This window comes from Cetorhinus maximus, chromosome 6 (genome assembly GCF_964194155.1).
Source record: "Cetorhinus maximus chromosome 6, sCetMax3.hap1.1, whole genome shotgun sequence".
Taxonomy (NCBI): Eukaryota; Metazoa; Chordata; class Chondrichthyes; order Lamniformes; family Cetorhinidae; genus Cetorhinus; species Cetorhinus maximus.
In genome coordinates, this window is record NC_135884.1 from 89,853,809 (window position 1) to 89,879,091 (window position 25,283).

Below are 25,283 nucleotides of genomic sequence, written 5' to 3' on the forward strand. Positions count from 1 at the left end.
TTAATACCCCACACCGCAATGAATACAATTCACAAAAAAATATTTTAAAGAAGAAAATAAATGTGATATATTTGTTCCCTCAAGTCAGTTGTCTAGACCAGGAAAATTGCAGGTTCAATCCTCAATCCATTAGCTGATCTCAGCTGGAAAACCAGTCCAGACACAGTTGAAGGTTTGGCTAGAATTTGCGCTGTCAGATAAAAACAACGTAACCCACTTAAAGGCTACCTGAGTGAAGTACTAGAGGGTCACCACCACCTCTAGAATTGTTCCCAGGGAGGCAATGTCATTGGAAGGGTGGAAAGAAAATTGCAGCAGAAAAAGTGAAGAAACCATGAGCCAGTGACAAGTGTTCCCTTTGCCATCAAAATGAAGGCCACGACAGAACTGATTTTAATTCCCCATACTGATTTTATTATTTTCATAAACATAGTAATTAGGTACATTGACAGTGAATTAACTATCAATAGTGGCATCCACAGATGTGGTCAGGTATTCGATCAACAGCAACCACAAAGGATCATTTTGTACAAAAAAGTATCTCAACATCACTACAATTATCACAAAAATCAGAACACGAAACTCACAACAATCTTTTTCCTCTTCATTTTATAGTTTTCCAAACTGAAGTTGAGGGGGAGGGGGAATAAAAGTATCTACAAAACATTGAGTAATGGAGCCAGATTCACTTATCTGCAGTGATCAGGACAGCTTATTGCACCATGTTACAGAAAGCATAAAGAACACCTAGAACAGTTAGTTAACACACCAATGCTAGGAAATGCTTCCACATTTAAATAGCTCAAATTGTGATGCTTTCCCCTTGCACAAGTTAAAGTAATTGAATACAAGAATACTATTACATTGGCACAGTCTCTAATATGTACCATGGCACTGATTGGAGAAATACAAGATTCATGAAGGGCTGCTAACGGGTTGGAGAGGTTCAAGCAGCTACACTTACCAAAATAAGATTCACAATGATTGTAACCCATGCAGGAAAGAAAGCTGTAGACAACCTTTTAATTGTTAGGCTAGAAAATCATAGACTGCTACACTGCAATGAAGCAATCTCTACTCTTTATATTTTAACTAATTCCATACCAAGAATAATATGGAATAGAAAACCTTTCAGGTTCAGCCACATTCTTGTTTCTATATTCCATCACTTCTTAGCATGACACCTCCATGGTGTGAGAGATGTTCTGAGTCACCTGACCCACACTGTCGCTGCTATTGGTTTGAGTGCAGATTCGTGGGCGGTGTCCATCTACTGAGCTGGCACTGGTCAGTGAGGCCGTGCGTGAACGAGCCAACCGAGTCATACTGGCAGATGCCACTGGAAGAGAGAGAAAGCACAATTCACATTGTAATTTGTAAATCCAGTATTTCATCCAAACTCAAGATGAAGACATGTTAACAATCAGTTCAGCAGCAATCTGAGGAACCTTGCACTGTGACTCAGGCAATGAGGGCAGCCAGAGGGGGTTTGTTCAATGTGTCTTACAAAACCAGACAATGTGTGTCCCTTTTAGACACCCATACCACATTTTACAGTTTGTCTAGGACAAAGCACAGTTGTGACATGCCATTTGCAGCAGTATTCATGCGTTTAGTTTCTGATGGAGCTTCACAGGTCAGTCATGCGAGTGATGAAACTCCTGTTTCACAGCCTTCACGTGCAAGTTCAGACTCAGGTCCAGGGCAGTGTCTACATTCCTGAGCAGAGTGGCCAGAATCCAGGATTGCAATGTGCATTTATTAGCAAGCATGCAGTGATACATACCTTTGCCCAAAGCATGCATGTTTCAACCTGAGTAGCTGCTGCAGCTCTGAAATCCTTTCCTATCTCCCACTACAGCAGGGAAGTAATTTGTTTCATTCACTACTCTCTCTCCAATTGGTTACTTTGTCATTTCACCAGCCTAGAGTACAGCAGGTAACCTACTCTCAGGTTTCTGCCTCTTTGATCAAATCACCATGAAGGGCAAGCATGATGACATTCTGGGTCAATCAAGTCCCACCCTCTGGGGATGTGCTGTACCTCTCTGCACTTCCCACTGACGTTCTGTCTGTTTGAAATTGAGGACTGCAAAGGTAAAACCTATGATTCTTAACATATCATCTACCACTGTCATCAGGGCAATTCGCCAACACTGTGCCGCCAGGTTGGAAGGAAGTATAATTAGATGAGAATGAATTGACCCAGGTCATGTTTGGGCAACCGAATTGGAACCTCAAGGACTCTTTTCCATAGTTTGGAAAATAGCCATTCAGCACATAGAGCTGAGTCTTAGAAATTTGATTCACACAGCCTAGGATCCATCTGTGCCTTGAACTCCTCAAACCTTGATTCTACAACTCTACCTATCATTCTGAGTAAAGTCATTTTTCCATGATCTATTAAGCTTATATCCCTGGTTCTATTGTCCAAAATTACCTTGAAGATAGTTTTTTTTTTGTTTAATTAATACCTCATATATATTCCTCAGTATGCCTAGGCCCCCTCACCATAATGTTTCTAAATGGTAATACCTGAGTCATCTTAGTCTCCTCTCATAGTTTGTCACCATTAAAGTACTTTTCAATAACATATTTCATACTAACAGAAAAGCAAATTACTGCAAATCTGATTTCCAACATATTTCATAATTATTTAAAAATATATTTCTGGTGAAATTGGAACTATTGTAGGCTGCCTGATAAGCTTCTCCTGTTCTATTCAGATCATCATAGCATGTAGCTAAAACGTACACTTGCTATAGCAGCTGAGGAGCACCCAAACCAAATGACTACAGTGTCACCTGCAGTGAGACACAATCCTACATGTGGTGGGATCACTTTATCTAAATGGCTAAGCTTTCTCGTTAATTTATGCTTCATAGATATTTGAACGTCTCCAACTACAGGGTCTATCCAACAGGTTATTACCCTGCTGCTTATTGTCAAATAGATAACTAGCATTTAGAATTATTTTAATTCTAAGCTTCTGAGGCAAATGGAAAGAAGGACAATCAAGTGCTTAAACACCGCAATCAGACAGAGAGTAGGAAGGACATTCTGAATGAAACCAGTACCTTCAGTCTTTGGCCCTCTATCCAGCTCTACCCTGTCCCACCCTCCTCAAACAGCTTATATTTCACCTTATTTCTATTTTTCTTTAGTTCTGATGAAGAGTCATACGGACTCGAAACGTTAACTGTATTCCTCTCTGCAGATGATGTCAGACCTGCTGAGTTTTTCCAGCTATTTTTGTTTTTTCTTCAGTCATTGTAATGGTGATTGAGGTCAAAGCCTGGTTTTATCTGCAAATGTTGAAAATTCTCCCAAAAAAACAGTAGGGAATATGCAATGTGTTTGTCAGCATCTGACTGAGAATAGACAAGTTGATGTTTGAAAATCAGATTTTGCCCCAAGGTCTCATCTGAGACATTAACCTGTCCTTTCTATTTTCAGTTGTGGTTGGACCCAATGTGTGTTCCCCCCATTTTGTGTTCTTATTTAAGTAACTAGCTTTGTCTTTACAAATTTGTCTCCCTTCTATAATGAAAACGGAATTGAACACTGATCATTACTGCTAAAACATTGGCTTTTTAGTCACCTTTTTGCCAATTTAAAGAAATGAGACAGGAGGTGAAATTGGCATGAGGCAGGGCCACAGCAATCACGACTTGACTTTGAGATTTTAAAATCCTAACACCTGACATCTGCAAATTTTGATTCACGAAAGGAAAATGGAAAAAAAATTAAGTTCCAAAATTAAAATTTTGGTGTCTGGTTGTCATTTTAGAAATTTTCAAACACACCCCTTGAAAACTTTGCAACACCAGAGAGGGAACAAACTTAATTGCATTCAACAAAATGAAAAGGAGGAAAAATTAGTCATATTGATGATATTTTGCTCCCTGGTGCCTCAGCCACACCCTAAATATAATTGAATAGGCAACTTACTAAATGTGTTTATGAGGTCTTCGATCTGACAATGATTACTATATTATATTCACCATATAACCAATTGGTTCATTTCCCTTATTACCATTGGACATGGAATACATAGCTTGATCTAACACCTTGTTCTATTTAAGGAAATAAAATACACAGAACTATATATTTTTATATGCCCAAACCTCATTGAAATTTAGAAAACTCAAGTCTTCATGACTCACGGTGCTCAGCTGTGAGTGAGTTTGAGTTAGAGGCCAATAAATAATAACACACAAATGTTGGGAAAGATGCACACTAGCTGTTGCAAGCTGCAGCAAGATGATGAGAAAGAGAATAGTTAGGGACCAAGTGAAGGGTACAGATGGACAAGCACAGCTCATGCAGGGACTGTGAAGTGAAAGTTAGGTTCTAGCGCAAGCAATGTAGCAGCTCATGAAGAAACAGGAAACAGGTACCTGCTCCACTACTCAGCCGTCTATCCACTAAATACGCAACTGAGCGTGAAATAAGGAGGTAGGAAACACAGATCATTACAGTCTACACCAGGAATACACATGGACTCACATCCAATCCATACAGGAACACACACAAGTACATAAGGTCTCATACAACTGGGACATCTATACAGAATGCCTGGTCTTACTGAGGCTTTGATAGACATCTGTTGCTTTGAGTTGATCCAGAGATGCAGCGAGCTTCAATGATCAGTCCTGGTCAGGGCCTCATTGTGTCCTAAACATACTCTGCATTTCACTCCCCCATAGCTCCAGGTATGGGAGCTGTTCAGTTCATACTACCTGTACATACTCAGGAGAGGGAGCTCAGGTCATAAAGACAGTATTACCTAAGCAGCAGGAAGCACCAGGCCTGATGAGCTTACTATTCTTACTATTATGACTTCCACTGTCGCTGGGTCAAAATCCTGGAACTTCCTCCCTAAGAGCAATCTGAGTGTCCCTACACCACGTGGACTACAGCAGTTCAAGGCGGCAGCTCACCACCACCTTCTCAAGGCAATTAGGGATAGGTAATCAATGCTGGCCGAGCCAGCAAAACCCATCCCCCAAGAAAGAATAATAAAAATCTTAATGTTTCCAAAAGGCATTTGATAAGATGCCATATCAAAGGTAACTACAAAAATAAGAGCTCTAATGTAGGGGGTAACATATTAGCCTGGACAGAGGATTGATTAGCTAACAGGAAGCAAAGAGTAGGGATAAATGGGTCATTTTCAGGTTGGCAAGCTGAAACCAGTGGAGTGCTGGGCTTCCACTATTTACAATCTACGTAAATGACTTGGATGAGGGGACCGAATGTACGCTTGCTAAATTTGTTGATGACACAAAGATAGGAAGAAGAGTAAGTTGTGAGAAGGACATAAGGAGTCTGCAAAGGGATATAAGTTAAGTGAGTGGGCAAAAATTTAGCAAATGGAGTATAATGTGGGAAAAAGCGAACTTGTCCACTTTGGTAGGATGAATAGAAAGCAGCATACTATTTAAATGGCAGTACAGAGGGATCTGGGTGGCTGGTACATGGATCACAAAGTTTAGTATGAAGGTAGAAGTGCTTAGGAGGGCAAATTGAATGTTGTCTTTAATTGAAAGGGGAATGGAATATAAAAGTAAGGAAACTTTCCTACAGTTGTACAGGGTGTTGGTGAGACCACATCTGTGTACAATTTTGGTTGTCTTACTTAAGAAAGGATATAGTTGCATTAGAAGCAGTTTAGAGAAGACCATAACACATAGGAGCAGAAATTAGGCCATTCGGCCCATCGAGTCTGCTCCGCCATTCAATCATGGCTGATAAGTTTCTCAACCCCATTCTCCTGCCTTCTCCCCGTAACCTTTGATCCCCTTACCAATCAAGAACCTATCTATCTCCGTCTTAAATACACTCAATGACCTGGCCTCCACAGCCTTCTGTGGCAATGAATTCCATAGATTCACCACTCTCTGGCTAAAGAAGTTTCTCCTCACCTCTGTTCTAAAAGGTCTTCCCTTTACTCTGAGGCTGTGCCTTCAGGTCCTAGTCTCCCCTACTAATGGAAACATCTTCCCCCACGTCCACTCTACCCAGGCCTTTCAGTATTCTGTAAGTTTCAATCAGATCCCCCCTCATCCTTCTAAACTCCATCGAGTATAGACCCAGAGTCCTCAAATGTTCCTCATATGTTAAGCCTTTCATTCCTGGGATCATTCTCGTGAACCTCCTCTGGACCCTCTCCAGGGCCAGCACATCTTCCTGAGATATGGGGCCCAAAATTGCTCACAATATTCTAAATGTGGTCTGACCAGAGTCTTATAAAGCCTTAGCAGCACATCCCTGCTTTTATATTCTAGTCCTCTCAAAATAAATGCCAACATTGCATTTGCCTTCCTAACTACCGACTCAACCTGCAAGTTAACCTTAAGAGAATCCTGGACTAGGACTCCCAAGTCCCTTTGCACTCCAGATTTCTGAATTCTCTCCCCATTTAGAAAATAGTCTATGCCTCTATTCTTCCTACCAAAGTGCATGACCTCACACTTCCCCACGTTGTATTCCATCTGCCACTTCTTTGCCCATTCTCCTAACCTGTCTAAATCCTTCTGCAGCCTCCCCGCCTCCTCAATACTACCTGTCCCTCCACCTATCTTTGTATCATCTGCAAACTTAGCCAGAATGCCCTTAGTTCCTTCATCTAGATCATTAATGTATAAAGTGAGAAGGATCACTTGAATGATTCCTGGCATAAAGGTTGGATAGGTTGGGCCTCTCTGTTGGAGTTTAGAAGAATGAGAGGTGTTCTTATTGAAACATACAAGATATTGAGGGGACTTGACAGGGCGGATGCTGAGAGAATGTCTCCCCTTATGGAAGAGACGAGAACTAGGGGACACAGTTTAACAATAAATAACATCTCCATTTAAGCTGGAGATGAGGAGAATTTTTTTCTCCCAGAGTCATTAGTCTGTGGAATTTTCATTATCAGAGAGCAATAGAGGCAGGATCATTGAATATTTAAGGCTGAGTTAGATAGATTTTTGATTGACAAGGGAGTCAAAGGGCATGGGGGTAAACAGGAAAGTAGAGTTGAGGCCACAATCAGATCAATCATGATCTTAGCAAATAGTGGAGCAGGCTTGAGGGCCAAATGGCCTACTCCTGCTCCTAATTTGTATGTATATTCTTATTCAAGTGTCTTTAGAGGGGAACATTTACCCTACTTGCATTCCCAAGTATTTAAGCTACTGTAGCCATGAAAGCAGAGCTGATTTCTTGTATGAGTTTGAAACTAAAATATCATTGTAACATTCACACTCTAACTGGTCCAAATGAAGGTGCCTGTATCACTAAATTCCATTTGCCCATCACTTGCATCCTACCGCACATTCTGCAGGTCTCCACCCCTGGCTTCCTGCCTTGACCCTACTCCTCCCTTTAATCCTGTTGCTTTTCCTTCTTCAACTTTGAAAGTTTTAGTTTTTTTTTAATCAAACTTTCAGTCATTCCCTCCTAAACAAACACTCACTTTCTATTCCTATTTTTATTGCTTCTTAATCATAAAGTAACTTGGGAATACATCCTGTATTATCGGCACTTGTAATTATAGGACTCATCTGGATTTAGCATCTGTTTAAGGCTAAGTGCCACACAATAGAAATTTAATGTGCAGCTTAATAAGTTCACACATATGCACAGTCTGGCTAAAATGTATCCAGATATTCAGTAACAAGTTATTTTCAGATGCATTTTGTGATCTTTAGATCAAATACTATACTTTCAGCAGATTGAATCCAATACTTTTCTCGCAGTGCTCAAAGTACAAATCTCTAATGCTCGTAATGAGAACATGCAATAAATAGCTGGGCTACATTTCTGTCTTTACTGCCCTGGTGTTAAATATTCCCTGGGCAAAGCACAAACATAATATATGGTGAGGAACAACACAGGTAACAGAACCCAGCGGATACTCCTGCCATTTAAATTATCCAGTGGATTCTGCAAGAGATGTCGGATTCTATTAGCTTCATTTTCCTTTTTGCCCTCTGCACAAGTAATAAAGATGAAGATCAATCTTCTGAATCAGGCAGGGTTTTACTAAATAAATTCAAGGGGAAAATGAAGAATTGCATTGATGGAGAACAATTGTGGTGTTAAAGTAGAGCCAATTTTCCTGAGCCTTTAGTGGAAACGCCTCGAATAAAAGCGATTCTAGTTCAGCTCAATCTAGCCTCTTATGATCAATCACCAGTTGTCGTGATGAGGGAGAAACATTGTTCACCAAGAATATTGGCTAGAATCTCAATGTGCTCCTATCTTACACAATTTATAAAAATTTCACATGAGCAACATGAGCTTACTGCAAGAACCAGACTTGAGCAAAGTGCCACATGATCTAAATGTTATAAAGGGAGATTTTACATTGACTGGTGGCTCTCAATCCCTGCCATGTAGGGTTACATGCAAACTCAGATCTGACTCCAATAGCAGTGAACATTTTTTTATTTATTCATTCTTGGAATGTGGGCGTCACTGGCTAGGCCAGCATTTATTGCCCATCCTATTTGCCCTTGAGGGTATTTAAGAGTCAACCACATTACTGTGGGTCTGGAGTCACATGTAGGCCAGACCAGGTAAGGACAGCAGATATCCTTCTCTAAAGGACATTAAATACTGAGACATTTGCTCCTATTGAGGGTCGCAATGGCATCAGAAGTTCCTGAGAGCCAACTTACACTGGAACCAGGAACTTCCAATACCTCAGAAATGGCTCAGTGAGTGCATTCACTGATGGCACGCCCAGGACTTGTAAAGTCACAAACTTGGGCAGTTTGCCTTATACTTACTGATTTTTTCTAAATGATTTACTTAGAACTGTTCCTAGCAGGTATAAAGACTGTTCAGGAGCACAGCACTAAGTAAATCAGGTGACTCATAGACGTTTACAGCACAGGAGGAGGCCATTCGGCCCACTGTGTCCACGCCAGTCAACAAAGGTCTGACTACACTAATTCCATTTTCCATCGCTTGGCTCTTAGCTCTGAAGGCTATGGCAATGCAAGTAAATATCTAACTACTTCTTAAATGCTACGAGTGTTTCTGACTCAATCACCCTTTCAGGCACTGAGTTCCAGATTCCCAAGGTGAAAAATTTCTCCTCAACTCTCCTCTTAGCCTTCTACTTCTTAACCTTAAATCTATGCCCCCTGGTTATTGTCCCCTCTACTAATGGAAAAAGTGCCTTCCTATCCACCCTATCTATGCCCCTCATAATCTTATACACCTCTATCAGGTCCCCTCTCAACTTTCGCTGCTCCAAGGAAAACAACCCTAGCCTATCCAATCTTTCCTTGTATCTTAGACCCTCCAGCCCAGGCAGCATCTTGGTAAATTGTCTCCGCACCCTCTCCAGTGCAATCACATCCTTCCTATAATGTGGTGACCAGAACTCCAGTTGTGGCCTAGCCAGCATTTTATACAGTTCCAGCATAATCTCCCTGCTCTTGTATTCTATGCCTCGGCTAATAAAGGCAATTATCCTTCATGCCTTCTTAACCACCTTATCTACCTGTCCTGGTACCCTCAGGTCTGTGGATATGCACACCAAGGTCCCTCTGATCTTCAGTACTTTCCAGGGTCCTACCATTCATAGTGCAATCCCTTGCCTCGTTAGCCCTCCTTAAGTGCATTCCCTCACACTTTTCCGAGTTGAGTTTTATTTGCCACTGCTCTGCCCACCTGACCAGTCCATTGATATCCTCTTGCAGTTTACGGCTATCCTCCTCACTATTTACCAACCTACCAATTTTCATGTCGTCCACAAACTTCTTGATAGTACCCCCTACATTCAAGTCCAAATCATTTATGTACACCACAAATAGCAAGGGCCCCAGCACCGAGCCCTGCAGAACCCCACTGGAAACAGACTTCCAGTCACAGAAACATACCTCTACCATCACCCTCTGCTTCCTGCCTCTCAGCCAATTTTGGATCCAACGTGTCACTTTGCCTTGGATCCCAGGGACTCTTACTTTCTTGACCAGTCTGCCATGAGGGACCTTATCAAAAGCCTTGCTAAAGTCCATGTAGACCACATCAAATGCATTACCCCTTAACAACACTTCTGGTTACCTCTTCAAAAAATTCGATCAAATTTGTCAAATGCGACCTTCCCTTAACAAATCCATGCTGACCATCCCTGATTAATCTGTGTCTCTCCAAGTGCAGATATATTCTGTCCCTCAGAATTCTTTCCAGTAACTTCCCTACCACCGAGCTTAGACTGACTGGCCTGTAATTTCGTGGTCTATCCCTTCCTCCCTTTTTTAATATGGGACGATGTTAGCATTCCTCTGGCACCAAGCCTGTGGCCAGATGGGATTTGAAAATTACTGCCAGGGCCCCTGATATCTCTTCCCTTGCCTCCCTCAACAGCCTGAGATACATCTCATCCAGGCTTGCAGATTTATCCACTTTTAAGGCCGCTAAACCCGCTAGTACCTCCTCTCTCCCTATGTTAATTTCCTCTAATATTTCACAGTCCTCCGCCCTGATGTCCGTACCTGCGTCGTCCTTTTCCATTGTGAAGACCGACGCAAAGAGAGGCGCTTGGGCTGACAAGTGGCAAGAAAAATTCACACCATACAAGTGTCAGGCAATGACCACCTCCAACAAGAGAGAATCCAAACATCGTCCCTTGATGTTCAATGGCATCACCATCACTGAATCCCCCACTATCAACATCCTGGGGGTTACCATTGACCAGAGACTGAATTGGACCAGCCATATAAACACTGTGGCTACAAGAGCAGGTCAGAGTCGAGGAATCATGCAATGAGTAACTCACCTCCTGACTCCCCAAAGCCTGTCCACAATGTATAAGGCACAAGTCAGGAGTGTGATGGAATACTCTCCACTTGCCTGGATGAGTGCAGTTCCCACAACACTCAAGTATCTTGACACCATCCAGGACAAAGCAGCCTGCTTGATTGGCACCACATCCATAAACATTCATTCCCTCCACCACCGACACACTGTAGCAGCAGTGTGCACCATCTACAAGATGCACTGCAGGGATTCACCAAGGCTCCTTCGACAGCACCTTCTAAACCCACGACCACTACCATCTAGAAGGGCAAAGGCAGCAGGCAGATAGGAATACCACCACCTGGAAGTTCCCCTCCAAGTCACTCTCCATCCTGACTTGGAAATATATCGCAGTTCCTTCACTGTTGCTGGGCCAAAGTCCTGGAACTCCCTTCCTAACAGCTCTGTGGGTGTACCTACACCACATGGACTGCAGCAGTTCAAGAAGGCAGCTCACCACCACCTTCTCAAGGGCAACCAGGGATGGGCAATAAATGCTGGCCCAGCCAGCGAATCCCACTTCCATGAATTAATTTTAAAAAAGTATTCATTGAGGACTGTACACCACTTCTTCAGGACCCACATGCACATTACCTCTATGGTCCCTAACTGGCCCTACTCTTTCCCTAGTTATTCTCTTGTTCTTTATATATTTAAAAAACCCTTTTGGGTTTTTCTTTATTCTACTCACCGATGTTTTCTCATGCACTCTCTTAGCTTTCCTAATTTCCTTTGTAAGATCCCCCCTGACTTTTTATACTCCTCTAGGAACTCTGCCATATTGAGCCCTTGGCATCTGCCATAAGCTTTTCTTTTTTTCTTAATCCTAACCTTTATGTCCCTTAACATCCAGGGTTCTAAGGACTTGCCCCCCTCCCCCCCCCCCCCCCCCCACCTTGTCTTTATGGGAACATATTAGCCCTGTACTTTCGCTATTTCCTCCTTGAATGCCTCCCACTACTCTGACACAGTTTTATCTGCAAGTAGCTGCTCTCAGTCCACTTGAGCCAAATCGTGTCTCATCTTAGTAAGATTAGCCTTTCCCCAGTTTAGAACTTTTATTCCCAGCTGAACCTTATCCTTCTCCATAACTATCCTAAATCGAAGTGAGTTACGGTTACTATCTCCAAAATGCTCCCCTACTGTTACGCCTTCCACCTGCTTGGTCTCATTTCCGAATATTAGGTCCAGAACTGCCCCCTCCTTTGTTGGGCTTTCTACGTACTGGATAAAAAAGTTCTCCTGGATGCAACTTAAGAATTTTGCCTCCTCCCTACCGTGCAGACTAAAACTATCCCAGTTAATATCTGGATAGTTAAAATCCCCTACTATTACTACCATATTATTTTTACACTTCTCCGAAATTTGATTACATATTTGACCCTCAATCTCTCCCTAACTTTTTGGGGGCCTATAGTACACACCCAACTGCACGTTTGCCCTTTTGTGTTCTTTACTTATACCTAAATGGCTGCATTTGATGATCTTTCCAAGATATCATCCCTCGTCACTGCTATAATTGATTCCTTGATCAATATCGCAAGCCCCCTCCTCTTCTATCCCCCTTTTGTCTGAATACGCTATAACCAGGAATGTTGAGCTGCAATCGTGCCTATCTTTTAGCCAAGTCTTGGTCATAGCTTTGATATCATACTCCCACATGCCTATCTGTGCCCTCAGCTTTCCTGTCTTAATCCTCAGGCTCCTTGCATTAAAATATATTCCATTTAGCCTTGCTAAACTCACTTCATTCTTATCTAGCCTGTTTCCTCTGCCTTCCAGATTCACTTACTAGCATTTTAACTTCTAACTCCATCTCAGAGCATGTCAAAGCACTCCACAATGGCAATCCTGACTCCTGACACAGCACACCCACCCCCTGGATCAGCTCACTCCCCCCGTCAACACTGTTCTGATATTGGCTGGCTAGGAGCTAGAGATTCCTGAAGATGAGTAGGAGGTGAGGAGGTGTACAGTAGAATCGTCAGGATGTGTAGGGGAGGGTGGGTGAGCATTTTTCGGGATGCAGGAGACTGACCATTGTCGGGAGGGGGTTGAGCTGTTTCAGGAGAAGGGTCAACTGTGTCAGTGGATGGTGAATATGTTGCTTTGTGAAACACCTCCACTCAGTCCACAAGCATGAGCCAGACCTTCCTGTCGCTTGCTATTTCAAGTCACCATCTTGCTCTCGTGTCCACATGTCTGTCCTCGGCCTGCAGCAATGTTCCAGTGAAGCCCAATGCAAACTGGAGGAATAGCACCTCATCTTCCGATTAGGCACTTTACAGCCTTCTAGCCTTAACATTGACTTCAACAACTTCAGACCATGAACCCTCTCCTCCATCTTAACCCCTGTTTTAATCCATTTTTTTTCCTCTGACTCCCACCTCCCCACAGGGCCATCTGTCATTTGTTCTTATGTTTTGCTTTCATACAGCGCTGAACCCTGACCCCTGCTCTTTTACCTTTATGCCACTATCAGCACCTTCTTTAGTCTTTATCGCCACCATTAAAACTCCCTTTGTCTTGTGTCCATGACATTTTTGCCCAATCTCTCCTGAGCTCCCACCTATCCCTGATCTTCCGTTTTGATCCACTTGCTCCACCCCCTCCTACATAGTATAAAATCCATCACATTTCTACCTCTCTGAAGAAGAATAATATGGGCTCAAAACGTTAATTCTGTTTCTCTCTCCACAGATGCTGCCAGACTTGCTGAGTTTTTCCAGTATTTTCTTTTTTATTTCAGAATTCCAATGTCCACTGTATTTTGCTTTTATTCTTAATTTAAAGAAATTACAAGTTTTCCTTATTGCACTGCTTGTGGATCAAAGGTTGTCACAAGACTTGTTAACATTTCAGGTATAGAGCTACTGTCAATTCTGATGCCTGAGATATTAACTTGTCTGTTCCTTAATTTCCTGATTATAACAATGTACTATAAGCATTTATATATTCAGCAAATTGAAATATTACGTATCAGCTCAAGCACATAATTTGCAGATGTTTCCTTAATCGGTATCTGAGAATATTACAATTAGTAATCGGTTCATGCCAAACCGTGAAGGCAGAACACTAAAGCTGAGCTTCTGGAAGCAGAAATAGAGCCATTCAATGCTGCTCTATTAGGTTGTTATAAAGCCTATAAGAAGCTGTTCCTTTTCATTTAAACTTGGATTTCAAAACCTAAAACAAGTTCAAGGTAGGAGTGTTAATTACTGACAGGGTGGCTATCAAACGAGGATAAAGGGACAGTGAAAGGTACAGGAAATGCAAATAATCACATTGAGTAGGGGGGTGCCATTCAGTAATAATAATGGTAAAAGACCCAAGATGTAAGGTGAAGGTAAATCTGAAGAGTACTGTGCACAGTGCTGGGCACCATATTACAGGAATGATGTGATCACACCATAAAGGGTACAGAAGAGTTTTATGAGGATGTGGTCAGGATTGGAAAAGGTATATATGTTCAATAGCCCTATTGGAAGACACAGCAGCTTATCTTTCAGCTTCCCTTTAGCATTTCTTCTGCAAAACATCTGAAGATGTTGACACATAATTTGTGTAGAGAAAGTGCTTGGAATTACTGCTAGAATCAACCTAGCTAGATGGCCAATGCATATTTGACATTTATCACTAATGTCCTCATCAGCCCAACATTGTAAGAGTTGTAGTGATTGGGCACATAACATCAGCACAAGAAAGATATGCAGAGATTCTTAAGAAAGGCCAATCCATGCCAAATGTTTCAGCAAACATATTAACTTATAGAGCTGTTGCGAAGACTCCTGAATGGACCAAAATCAAGGACAGGAAGAAATGGGAAAATTTAAGGAACTGCTCTGCAAGAACCATTTATGAAGTCCTATGAAGTGGAGAGGTAAGTAATAATTTCAGCAGATATGTCACAAATAGGGTTTTCAGCATCACTACAGTAATGAGTAGTCACCGACAGGAAGGGATGTTAAATAACATATGTTCCTAGACTGCCCCGAGCAGCTGCTTTAAAGTAGAAAGCACAATAACAGAAAGATTGAGATATGCAAAAGGACTCCTCTTGGTCACTGGTGTTTTTTGAAGTGTAGCATCTCTTCTTAATAAGATTTTGAAATTAATTCTTTCACAAAGATGATTTCTCCTGTTAATTAGAGATCCAAGCACTAGGGGGAAATGAGGAAATGAAGGAAGTTAATATTAGTAGGAAGGTTGTATTGGAGAAAGTAATGGGGCTGAAGGTTGATAAGTCCACGGGACCTGATATTCTGTGTGGAAAGAGATAGCTATGAAGATAGTGGATGCATTGGTGATCATCTTCCAAAATTCTATAGATTCTGCAGATTAGAAGGTAGCAATGTCACCCCATTATTTAAGGAGGGAGGGAGAAATTGGTGAACTACAGACCTATTATTCTTACATCAGTAGCAGCAAAAATGTTGGAATTTGTTATAAAGGATGTGATAAATGGACACTTAGATAATAATAATCTGATTTGGCATAGTCAACATGGATTTATGAATGGGAAATCATGTTTAACGAACCTATTAGAGTTTTTTGAGGATATCACAAACAGAATTGGTAAAGAGGAATCAGTGGACATAGTGTACTTGGATTTTCAGAAGGCTTTTGATAAAGTCCCCCATGGGAGATTGGTTAGCAAAACTAAAGCACTTGGGATAGGAGGTAATATACTGGCATGGATTGAAGATTGGTTAACAGGCAGAAAATAGAGTAGGAATAAACGGGTCATTCTCACGTTGGCAGGCTGTGACTAGTGGGATACAAGGATCAGTACTTGAGGCTCAGCTGTTCACAATATATATCAATAATTTGGATGTGGGGACCAAATGTAATATTTGCAAGTTCGCGGATGACACAAAGCTAGGTGGGAATGTGTGTTGTGAGGAAGATGCAAAGTGGCTTCAAGGGGATTTCAATGGACTTAGTGAGTGGGCAAGAACATGGCAGATGGAATATAATGTGGAAAAATGTGAGGTTATCCATTTTGGTTGGATGAACAAATGTGCAGAGTATTTCTTAAATGGCAAGAGATTAGAAAGTGTAGATGTACAAAGAGACCTGGGTGTCCTTGCCCATAAGTCACTGCAAGCTAACATGCAGGTGCAGCAGGCAATTAGGAAGGCAAATGGTATGTTAGCCTTTATCACAAGAGGATTTGAATACAGTAGTGAAGTCTTGCTTCAATTGTATAGAACCTTGGTTAGACCGTACCTGGAGTACCATGTGCAGTTTTGGTCCCTTTACCTTAGGAAAGATATTATTGCCAGAGGGAGTGCAGTAAAGGTTCTTGTTCCCGGGATGGCGGGACTGTCCTTTGAAGAGAGATTGAGGAAACTGGGCCTGTATTCTCTAGAGTTTCAAGGAATGAGAGGTGATCTCGCTGAAACCTGCAAAATACTTAAAGGGATCGGCAGGGTAGATGCAGGCAAGATGCTTCCCCTGGTTGGGGAGTCTAGAACTGGTGGACAGAGTTTCAAAATAAGGGGGAAGCCACTTAGGACCGAGATGAGGAGAATTTATTTTACTCAGAGGGTTGTGAATCTTTGGATAACTCTACCCCAGAGGGCTGTGGAAGCTCAGTCATTGAGTATGTTTAAAGCAAAGATTGACAAATTTCTAAATACCAATGACATAAAGGGGGAAAAGGGTATTGAAGTGGATGATCAGCCGTGATTGTATTGAATGACAGAGCAGGCTCGATTGGCTGAATAGCCTACTCCTGTTCCTGTGTTCCTAATTTGAAAACCACAACAAAGTCTCTCTCCACGTATTTCAAGAAAAAAAATCTGATCAGTCACCATGAGGTAAAGACACACTCCATTGGCATGTTTGAAGCCTGATCAAAGTATTGGTTGATCCTTCAGCTGTATCACACACCTTCTAGATACAGACATACGACATAAAACCAGAAAGTATTGTACGTTCACATTTAGATGAGCAAAAGAGTAAACAGACACAAAGGCCAATACAGAGCCAAAATGAGCACTAATGAACACTTGTTTTTTAACAGACAGAATATGTAATTATGTGTAATGAATACTGGCAGTTTGAATATCACACTACAAATTAGCAGATGATATATTATCACAACCATCAACTATTCCCCATTTATCAGCCTTACATTTTCTTCTATTGCTTCCATGCTTTTTGTTAATCTTTCACACCACCTCAAAGCTGAGAACATCCCAAACTACAGTTTTACTGTGAGCTGACCCCAAAATCTCACCATAAACCCCAGGTTGAGCACAATCTCACTGTGAGCTGACACCAAGATACATAAACTTCATAACCAGTATGACTTGAGTATGCACTTAAGCTGAATTTAGCTATTTTCTTTGTAGATAAAACTGAAGAGAAGATGAAACATGTTCATACCCAGTCATGCATAATGAGCCTGGGTGTGTGCTCTAGCTCTTTTGATACTTACTGTAGCCCATGCCTTGCAGAAAGTACTTGAATGCCTCTGTTAATTTTCCAGGCTGTTGGAACAAAACATACAAACTGAAAAAAATAGTACCAGCCTGAGGACATTAAATATAAAATGATAAATAAAGTACAATACCAAATCACACCATGGCATCTTAAAGTGTTTCACATGATGGTGGATAGTGAGTGCTGTTACAGAAAAATATGACAACCATTCAATATCAGCAACATTTCATAATTAGCAATGAGCTGAATAACCAATTGGTCTGCTCTTTCTGGTAGAGGGAAAAATGTTGGCCAGGGCTTTGGGAGAATTCCCTGATGTTTACAAATGTTGCCATTTTAACATCTGCCTGAATCATTGGAATACGCAGCCAGACAGGACCTTGACTTAATTTTGCATTATGACAAATCAGTACTGCCCTGAGTTATGGGCACAAATTTCCTCCTAGCTTCTCCTACTCTGTCACTGTAACTTCAGCACAAACTTGATTTATGTGTTATGTTCTTAATCCTTGGAGCTTCGGCCCACAGTCTTCTGACTCATGTCAAAGAGCCTCAACCTAATTCAGGCTGAGAAGCTAGATAGAGAAAAATAAATCCTGTCTATATGAGAATCCAGACCGAGTTTGTGAACTACTAACCTGTGTGATCTGGGGCAGGCCACCAGAATCAGCCATCTGAAAAATAAAGTATTGTGAGTCATCACCACTGATGGAGAGGTTACAACAGTCTTCTGCTATTTTTTTTCAATAGTTAAGTTATCATTATCCATCGTTGCCCACAACTCACAGGGACATTCAGGTATGTACCTTTGCTTTTGGGCAGAAACTCTACAATTTAATTTTCTAGGAATTCCTATCAGCTTATTATGCCTACTTCATTTATGCAATTGACATCCAGACCTATGACCCATCAATTTCAGTCAAGTAAATAAGGTGGTTCATCTCTTCCTCCGATCTATATGGCTTTGGTAGGTGAGTGTCCCATTACTGTCTGACTGGATTGGATGGATGTCCCATGTCTTTTAGAATGTGGCCCATGGCAATTTGGATCTATTGGCTCAATGGCCTATTTCAAGGCTGAGTGCCCAAGGCAGCCTGGGCTAGTTGTGAGAATAATAGGGTGAATGTCTAATTGCAGTTTAGATTTGTTGGATAATTGTCCAATGGCAATTTGTTGGGTAAATGGCCCAAAACAGGCTTTGACAACTGTCTTTCCTGCGACTTTGTGAATTTGTTGGAAGAATATACCATGTTCAGTGTGAGAATGTGACATGGTGATTTGGCTCAGTTTAATGAATGAGTCCAAAATTGCCTAGTTCTCCTGAACAAATGAAGCTCATCATTGTCTCGCTGTCTGGAATGAATGAGGTCTATGATTGTCTGCTCCTGGTAAATGAATGAAGCACAACGAATTTGTTGGATGAGTAAGACCCATGATTGTTTGATTCTGTGGAATTAATGAGGCCCTTGATTGCTTACTTGTTGTTTGATAAATGTGGCCCATGAATGCCTGGTTCTGTTAGCTGAGTGCTGGAACTGTTTCCTTCTCAGAGAGAGGCATTTCTCCCTCGCCTTACGACAACTGAGTCAAAAAGAGTCAAACTTGATAAAACGTAGATGTTCCCAGAAATCAGCTTGGCTAGACATACTTATTCAAGAAAATATAAAATGACTGAATGAACTGCCCAAGTTGTTTGGCAGAGAAGCTTCCTCATCTAAATACAAAAGGAACCAATAGACTCGATCACTATAGAACCAAGACTAATGAATATGGAAAATGAGTTGCTGAAGCATATGTTTAACATTCAGCAAGAGGTTAAAGCAAAGTGAAAAATATCCAGTGTGTATGTGAAGCCAGAAATTACAGCATCTAACTCAACCCCAAACAACTCACCCTCTCATGAAGTGAATGATAACATTAAGACACTATTTGGTACAAACACAGGCTTCTCAGATCTGCCTCATGTGGGTCTATATTTGTTCCAGGGATAAGGGATTTCAGCTGCGAGGCTAGGTTGGAGAAGTTGGTTGTTCTTCTTGGAGCTAAGGAGATTGAGAGGAGTTCTGATAGAGGTGCACATGTTTTTGACAGGGTTTAGATAAAGTAGACAAAGGAAAGCTGTTCCCATTTGCTGAAGTTACAAGGACTAAGGGGGCCCAGGTTTAAGGTTTTAGGTAAAAGATGCAAGGGATGTGAAGACAAACTTTTTTATGCAGCGAGTGGTAATGACCTGGAACACTGTCTATGAGAATGGTGGAAGTGGAGACGATCAATGATTTTAAAAGGAAATTGAGAGTAAAATACTTACAGGGCTATGGGGATGGAGTGGGAGAATGGAACTGACTGGATTGCTCTACAGAGAGCCGGCATGCACTGAATGGCTTCCTTCTGTGCCATTATGACTCTATGCCTATTCTTCTATTGGATGCAACGTTTCTCCCCCTATTCTTAAGGCATTGACTCCATGCTGAGGTACAGTTTTATGGGTACCGAATGCTGTCCAGTCCCTCAATCAATTAGCCATTCTTCAGCAGGCTGTTCAAATGAGGAGGGTTTCACAGCTAAATCTAATTCCGTTCTCACTGTTACATGCCCTTCCAGCAGGTCGCAATGGATAGTGATTGGCTGACGCTGCCCCTCCCTAACACAGGAGAACTAAAGTTAATCGTACTTTTCTCACCACCTAAGGTCAAGTAACTTAGCACAGACAGGATTTACTGTTCCGTTGGCTCAGCAAATTAGGAGCTGCAACTACTAAATGAACTACTAGAGGAGCTTGGCCTGTGTTCTTTACATAATACAATCTACCTTGACAAGTAGGGTGAATATTCAGGGGCATCTTGTGGTGTTAAATCCTACCATAGCAAGTTGTGAAAATGAATTCAATAAATCTGGTAATTCATGGGCTAGCACCATGAAAAAAAAGTAGCTATAGAGGCTGTCAGTTTGCAATTAAAAAATCCAACAGTAAAGGAAACCAGTCATTCCTTCCTGGCCTTGTTTATAAATGCTTGACTCTTAATGCTCATAGGGCATCAAGGTATAGGCAATAAATGCTGCCTTGTCAATGTTCCCCAAAACAAAAAAAAACAATGAGTGTGAATTACAAAAAATAAAAGGGTCACTATTTGAGATTAGACCCATGACACCCTTGCACCTTTACATCAGCCAGTAATCACACTAATTTAAGTCAACTGCAAAGAGATTGGTTGCTCTCTGATATTTTTAGATGAAAATAACTCCCATCTGTTTCAAATTATTGCTAATCCAGGGCATTGAATACCTTAAGGAAAGTTGTCTGAGTTGGGTCCAGCTTGGAGTTGCATTCCACCTGGGATTGAGAAGACAGAATTAATATAAAAGCGTGATGAGTGATAAAATGTGTGGACTGAGTATGAGCACTAAGTCCACTTCCCAAAATAGGGGAAGAATTTCTGTGGTCAATATATGCACCAACATTGTACATATATTCATGAAGGTTTCCTCTGGTCAGTATTTTGGTTCAAAAAGAATAAATATTTGCGATTTTGCTAGAAATGCTAACTGGAGGAAACGCTCATCATACATGTACCAGGCCACTACTCACATCAACCAGGACACTTTTTCCCTCACTATCAGTTGTTTTCCATTTATTCTCTGCTTGTTGTGAGTTAATTTGCAGCCACACATATAATAGTAAATTAAAAACATTGCAAGTAGCACACAGTCCCTGTAAGTATTACACTAACATCCTGTGACGCTTCCTGGTCATAATTTCCCCATCCCTTTGTTGATAACACACCTATTATTACAAAATAATATTCCCTCCATCTCATAGTGAGTAATGCCATGGGAGATCTACATATTGATCTATGGGCAGAGTTTTTATCTCGTCGGGCGGGCGCAGCCACGAAACCGACCGCTGCCCGCAATTGGGCCCCGACCGTGATTTCACGCTGGCTGGCCAATTAACGGCCAGCCAGTGTGAAAGGCACGCTAAGAGCCTCAGCGCTGCTGGGGTGGGAGCGGGAGAAGCGTGAGCGTTGAAGTGTGCACATGCACAGGGTTGCGCTCAGTGAAAGCTCCTTGAAGGCATGCAGCTGCCTCAGGAGCTGAAGATTAACATTAAAAATAAAGATTTCAAAGATGAGGAAAACATGTCCCCTCTGTCACATGAGCAGGGACATTTTAAAAACAAGTTTTAAATTTTTTTATTGTTTTTATTTTTAATCACTGTTCGAAACCTCATCCCACCCGTGGATGAGGTTTCGCAAAAAATGCAAAGGCCACTTGGCCTATTCGCCTGCCCGCCAACTGTAAGGTTGGACGGGCAGTGAAAAATTCAATTTAATTAATTGATTAAGGGCCTTAATAGGCCTCTTAATTGTCGGCGGGCACGCTGCAGCCTCTCCCGCACGCCTGCCAACCGAAAGATCACGAGAGTGCGCAATGACATCGGGACACTCGCCCGACGTCATTGCACACCATTTCACTCCTGTTTGGGCTGGGCACACCCCTGCCCGCGGGGTGAAAAATTCTGCCTTATGTATATTACACAACAAGAATAGCACTTAACTGATCGTTCTGGATGCCATGCTCTAAACTTTTGTCCAGTTGGATTGAGGATTATTAGAATATTACTTAGAAGCTTCAATCTAATTTGGCAGTACTAGCAGGCAAACTAGTAGCACTATTTTAGTGGAGGACGTAATCCATTTAAAAGCAAACAGGTAAGACCGGTATCCCGTCCCCTTCAGGTACCATGCCTTAAGAGGGCATTGGCGACCATGGACTTCCATTATAAATTGCTTGGCAAAGTACTGCAGTGGTTTGTCATTGGCTTCTGCAGTATGACTGACCAGGAAACTCTCTTGCTCTTTTATCGCCTGCTATCAGACATATTGAAAGGATTTACAGACTGATAATCAACCTGTTGGGCCACAGTATGCATAGAGCTTCTCTGGCCATCAAGTCCTGAAGTGGGACTTAAACCCAGAGCTTCTGGCCCAGAGGTAGGGGCACTGCCTCCAAAACCTGTATCAACCTAGTAAAACAGTGTCATAGATAACCCAGCCAAGCATGAAGAGTTGAGGGAAAGAGACATCAGTAGCAGTGCTCAGATTTGTAGTGGGGGAGACGTAGAGAGGGGATAGAACCCATGTCAGAAAGATGAGGACTACTCATTTGTTAATGAGGTGTTCCTGGGTTTTAGCCTGGTCTAGCTTTTAACAATTAGCCAGCACAATGAGTAATGCTTTCTTTTCCTCAAGGAGATGAATGTGGAGAAAATACCCTATAGTTTGTCCCAGCCACTGAGTGTGATGCAGAGTCACTGTCCATACTCACCACACCTTCCTCTGCTGGAGAATTGTCCCCCACCACCAGCATCACCGAACACCTGAAATACAACAGGCCATCAGCTTACATTCTTGAGCCTGCAGACAGTTCACAGACAGCCTGGCTTGAGTCATTTCTCATCATGAGGCTAAGTGGAGCATTTGAAAAGGATCAGAGTAATGAAGTGAGAGCTCCCACTCACACTTTGCCCATGTGTTGTGTTGCAGATTGAAATGGTGAGCTGGCCCAGACACAGGGAACAAAAAGCGGAAAGAACTCATCAGGCGGTCTCTCTGCAGGCAACCTTTGTGCACCTCCACTCCTACAGAGTTAGATACATAAGCCTCAAGAAACAGCTCACTCACCCACGTTATCAGTGAAGGATAGCTTCAGTATGTGAAGATTAAAGAGGAATAAAAGTAAGAGTTTCACTCTCCCAAAAGCTATTATCTTTCATGCAGTCTGTGCATAATCATTGACAAGGTCCACTATTCTCAGTCCGTAATTGAAGCCCCACTGTGACCAGCTGCTCAGAGTTTGGTAGGCGCATCTTTCGAAAGTTCGCCCTCTCTGATCTCCCTTGTAAAGAAAGTTTGTTTCCTCTGAGCATCACAACATGTTTACCCTGTCTCATGAGGCCAACATATTGCACCATCAGACTGCTCAGTGTGACACCAGCTATCACTGTCATTACGGCTCACTAATTCTTCAATTTTGTTCACAATCTCAAGCTAATTTCTTTCTTACTTACATGTCTCTCAGCAGCATTCTCTATATGAGAATGGATGAGGAATCAAGCTACTTCCCAGCTAAAATCTTCCACAAGGAGAAGTGGCCAGGGTATTGTCAGCTGAATATCAAAACTTTTTGTTCAGGAAACAGCTCACTCAATGCACAAGAAAAAGTGAGCAGAATTAGTGTCTTTCCACTCTATACACAGTATCTGAATTAGTTGCATTAAGCCTTTCAGTGCCCTGGTGCCCTATGAATATCAGCAACTAACTTACACACATAGGACTGAATTTTATGCTGGGGGCAGGGTCCCTGACCCCTCCCCCCACTCCCCGCATGAAAGTTGGTGGCAAGCCCACATCCATTTGGCCTGCTCTCAGAAGGGGCCTTCAATTGCTACAGGGGGCCCGAAAAGGAGGCACCCACCTCCTGCCCGATCACTAGTCTGCTAGGTTTCACCTGGCGGCCTGAACACAAAGCTCCAGCCTCCCCTGCTGTGGATAAAATCCCAGCGGGGGCAGGTGTGGGAGGCAGAGTTAGGCAGTGGGCACAGAGCCCAATTTTATTGCCTCCCCACCCACTATCCCACTCCCCCAGGTGGGTCGTCCCAGCCATAGAGAAACATGGAAATAAACAAATCTGCAGAAAATGGAAAGGATGGACAGAGTATAAATAAATAAATATTGAAAGTAAGCCTTCAATGAGAGCAATTGGCCTCAGCATCACATTCATGAATTCCTGGACTAATGAGAGTATGGGGGCTGTGGGGAGGGAGGAAGGTGAGTAATATGGAGGAATGGTCAATAACAGGGTCATTCACTCCTGCACGAGCATTCAGTCAAGGGTGTTGGCCTTCACACTGAGGCCAATGTCATAACCTCCCTCTTGTAACTTGCATGTGCAGAGCACCTTTTATCTAGCAAAATGTACCATGGCACTTCACACAGGCGTAATCAGAAATAAATCAATGCTGAATCAAAGAAGGAAATACTGGAAGAGGCAACCAATCAACTGCTCAAAAGGTGAGGTTTAAGGAGGGTCTAAAAACAGGAGAGGGAGGTGAAGAGGTTGGGCTACTTAGACAGGGTATTCCACAGCATTGAATCTAGGTGACTGAAGTCACGGCTGTCAATGGTGTGGTGAAAGCTGGGGGAGGGGGAATGCACAAAATTTCAGAAGTGGAGGAACAGAGTTCTAAGGGTCTGTTTGGCTAAAGGAAGTTACAAAGTTAGGGACTTATCTGTGAGTAGGGGGGGGGAACGGCTGTGGCGCGGGGGGGGGGGGTGGCGGTGGGCGGGGGGTGAGGTTGTTGAGAAAGAGAAGTCATTGCTGGAGATGCTCTGGTTATGATTGACAGGCAGAAGTGGAACTTTGTGTGGGCAGTCTCACTGAGCTAAACTAGAGAGAAGGGGCATTGAAAGAGGATGGTGTGATCAAGCCTGATGAAGAATGTAAGAAATGTTAAGGTGAGCATTGTGAGAATGTGGGTTCACACAACCCATGTATTCCAATGTCTTGGGCTGTTTGTGAGATCAGCGCATGTTTGGTTAAATCAGCTTTTAACCTTGCTGAACAGGGATGCTTTGTGAATTAGGCCTGAGGCCAAGATAAGAATTTGAAGAAATGTATGAAGGTCATTAATCTATGTCTTGAGGGTCTTGGGAGAAGTTGGTCTCGTCACTGGGTTAATTGTAATAAAGTGATTGAAAAGCTTAAGTGGACCATATAACCATAGTAACAATAATTACGAGAGGTTGAGATGGACTAATGTATCCTCCTGACTCCATGTTGTTAATCTGATGCCACTTTTGATGTATTGTGATTTTGTGGTACTATGCATGAAATGTAGAGAACAAAGGTAGAACTGGTAGAAGAGTTTTGCGTAAGCCACTGTATGTTGTAGTCACACTGGATTGTAGAGTGCGGTGCACCTGAGTTCCTACAGTGAATTGTGAACTCAATAAAGAATCATGTAATCATACTGG

The 25,283-nt window shown here is 42.2% G+C and overlaps 1 protein-coding gene across 13 annotated transcripts in view; it reads right to left on the reverse strand.

Annotated features, from left to right (window-relative positions):
- Positions 1-391: 391 nt before the first annotated feature.
- ndrg4 (NDRG family member 4) overlaps positions 392-25,283 on the reverse strand; it is a 192,462-nt gene continuing 167,570 nt past the window's right edge. For 10 of the 13 annotated variants that reach the window (XM_078544011.1, XM_078544015.1, XM_078544010.1 and 7 more), the window contains 5 exons: positions 22,576-22,627; positions 20,534-20,581; positions 17,889-17,924; positions 17,246-17,297; positions 392-1,339 (listed from right to left, as the gene is read on the reverse strand). In XM_078544011.1, coding sequence (XP_078400137.1) covers positions 1,173-1,339; positions 17,246-17,297; positions 17,889-17,924; positions 20,534-20,581; positions 22,576-22,627 — 355 coding nt within the window. In that variant the 3' untranslated portion in view covers positions 392-1,172. Of the gene's footprint in view, positions 1,340-4,338; positions 4,440-17,245; positions 17,298-17,888; positions 17,925-20,533; positions 20,582-22,575; positions 22,628-25,283 lie in introns of those variants that run through there. The other 3 variants (XM_078544014.1, XM_078544018.1, XM_078544019.1) reach the window with 2 other exon arrangements.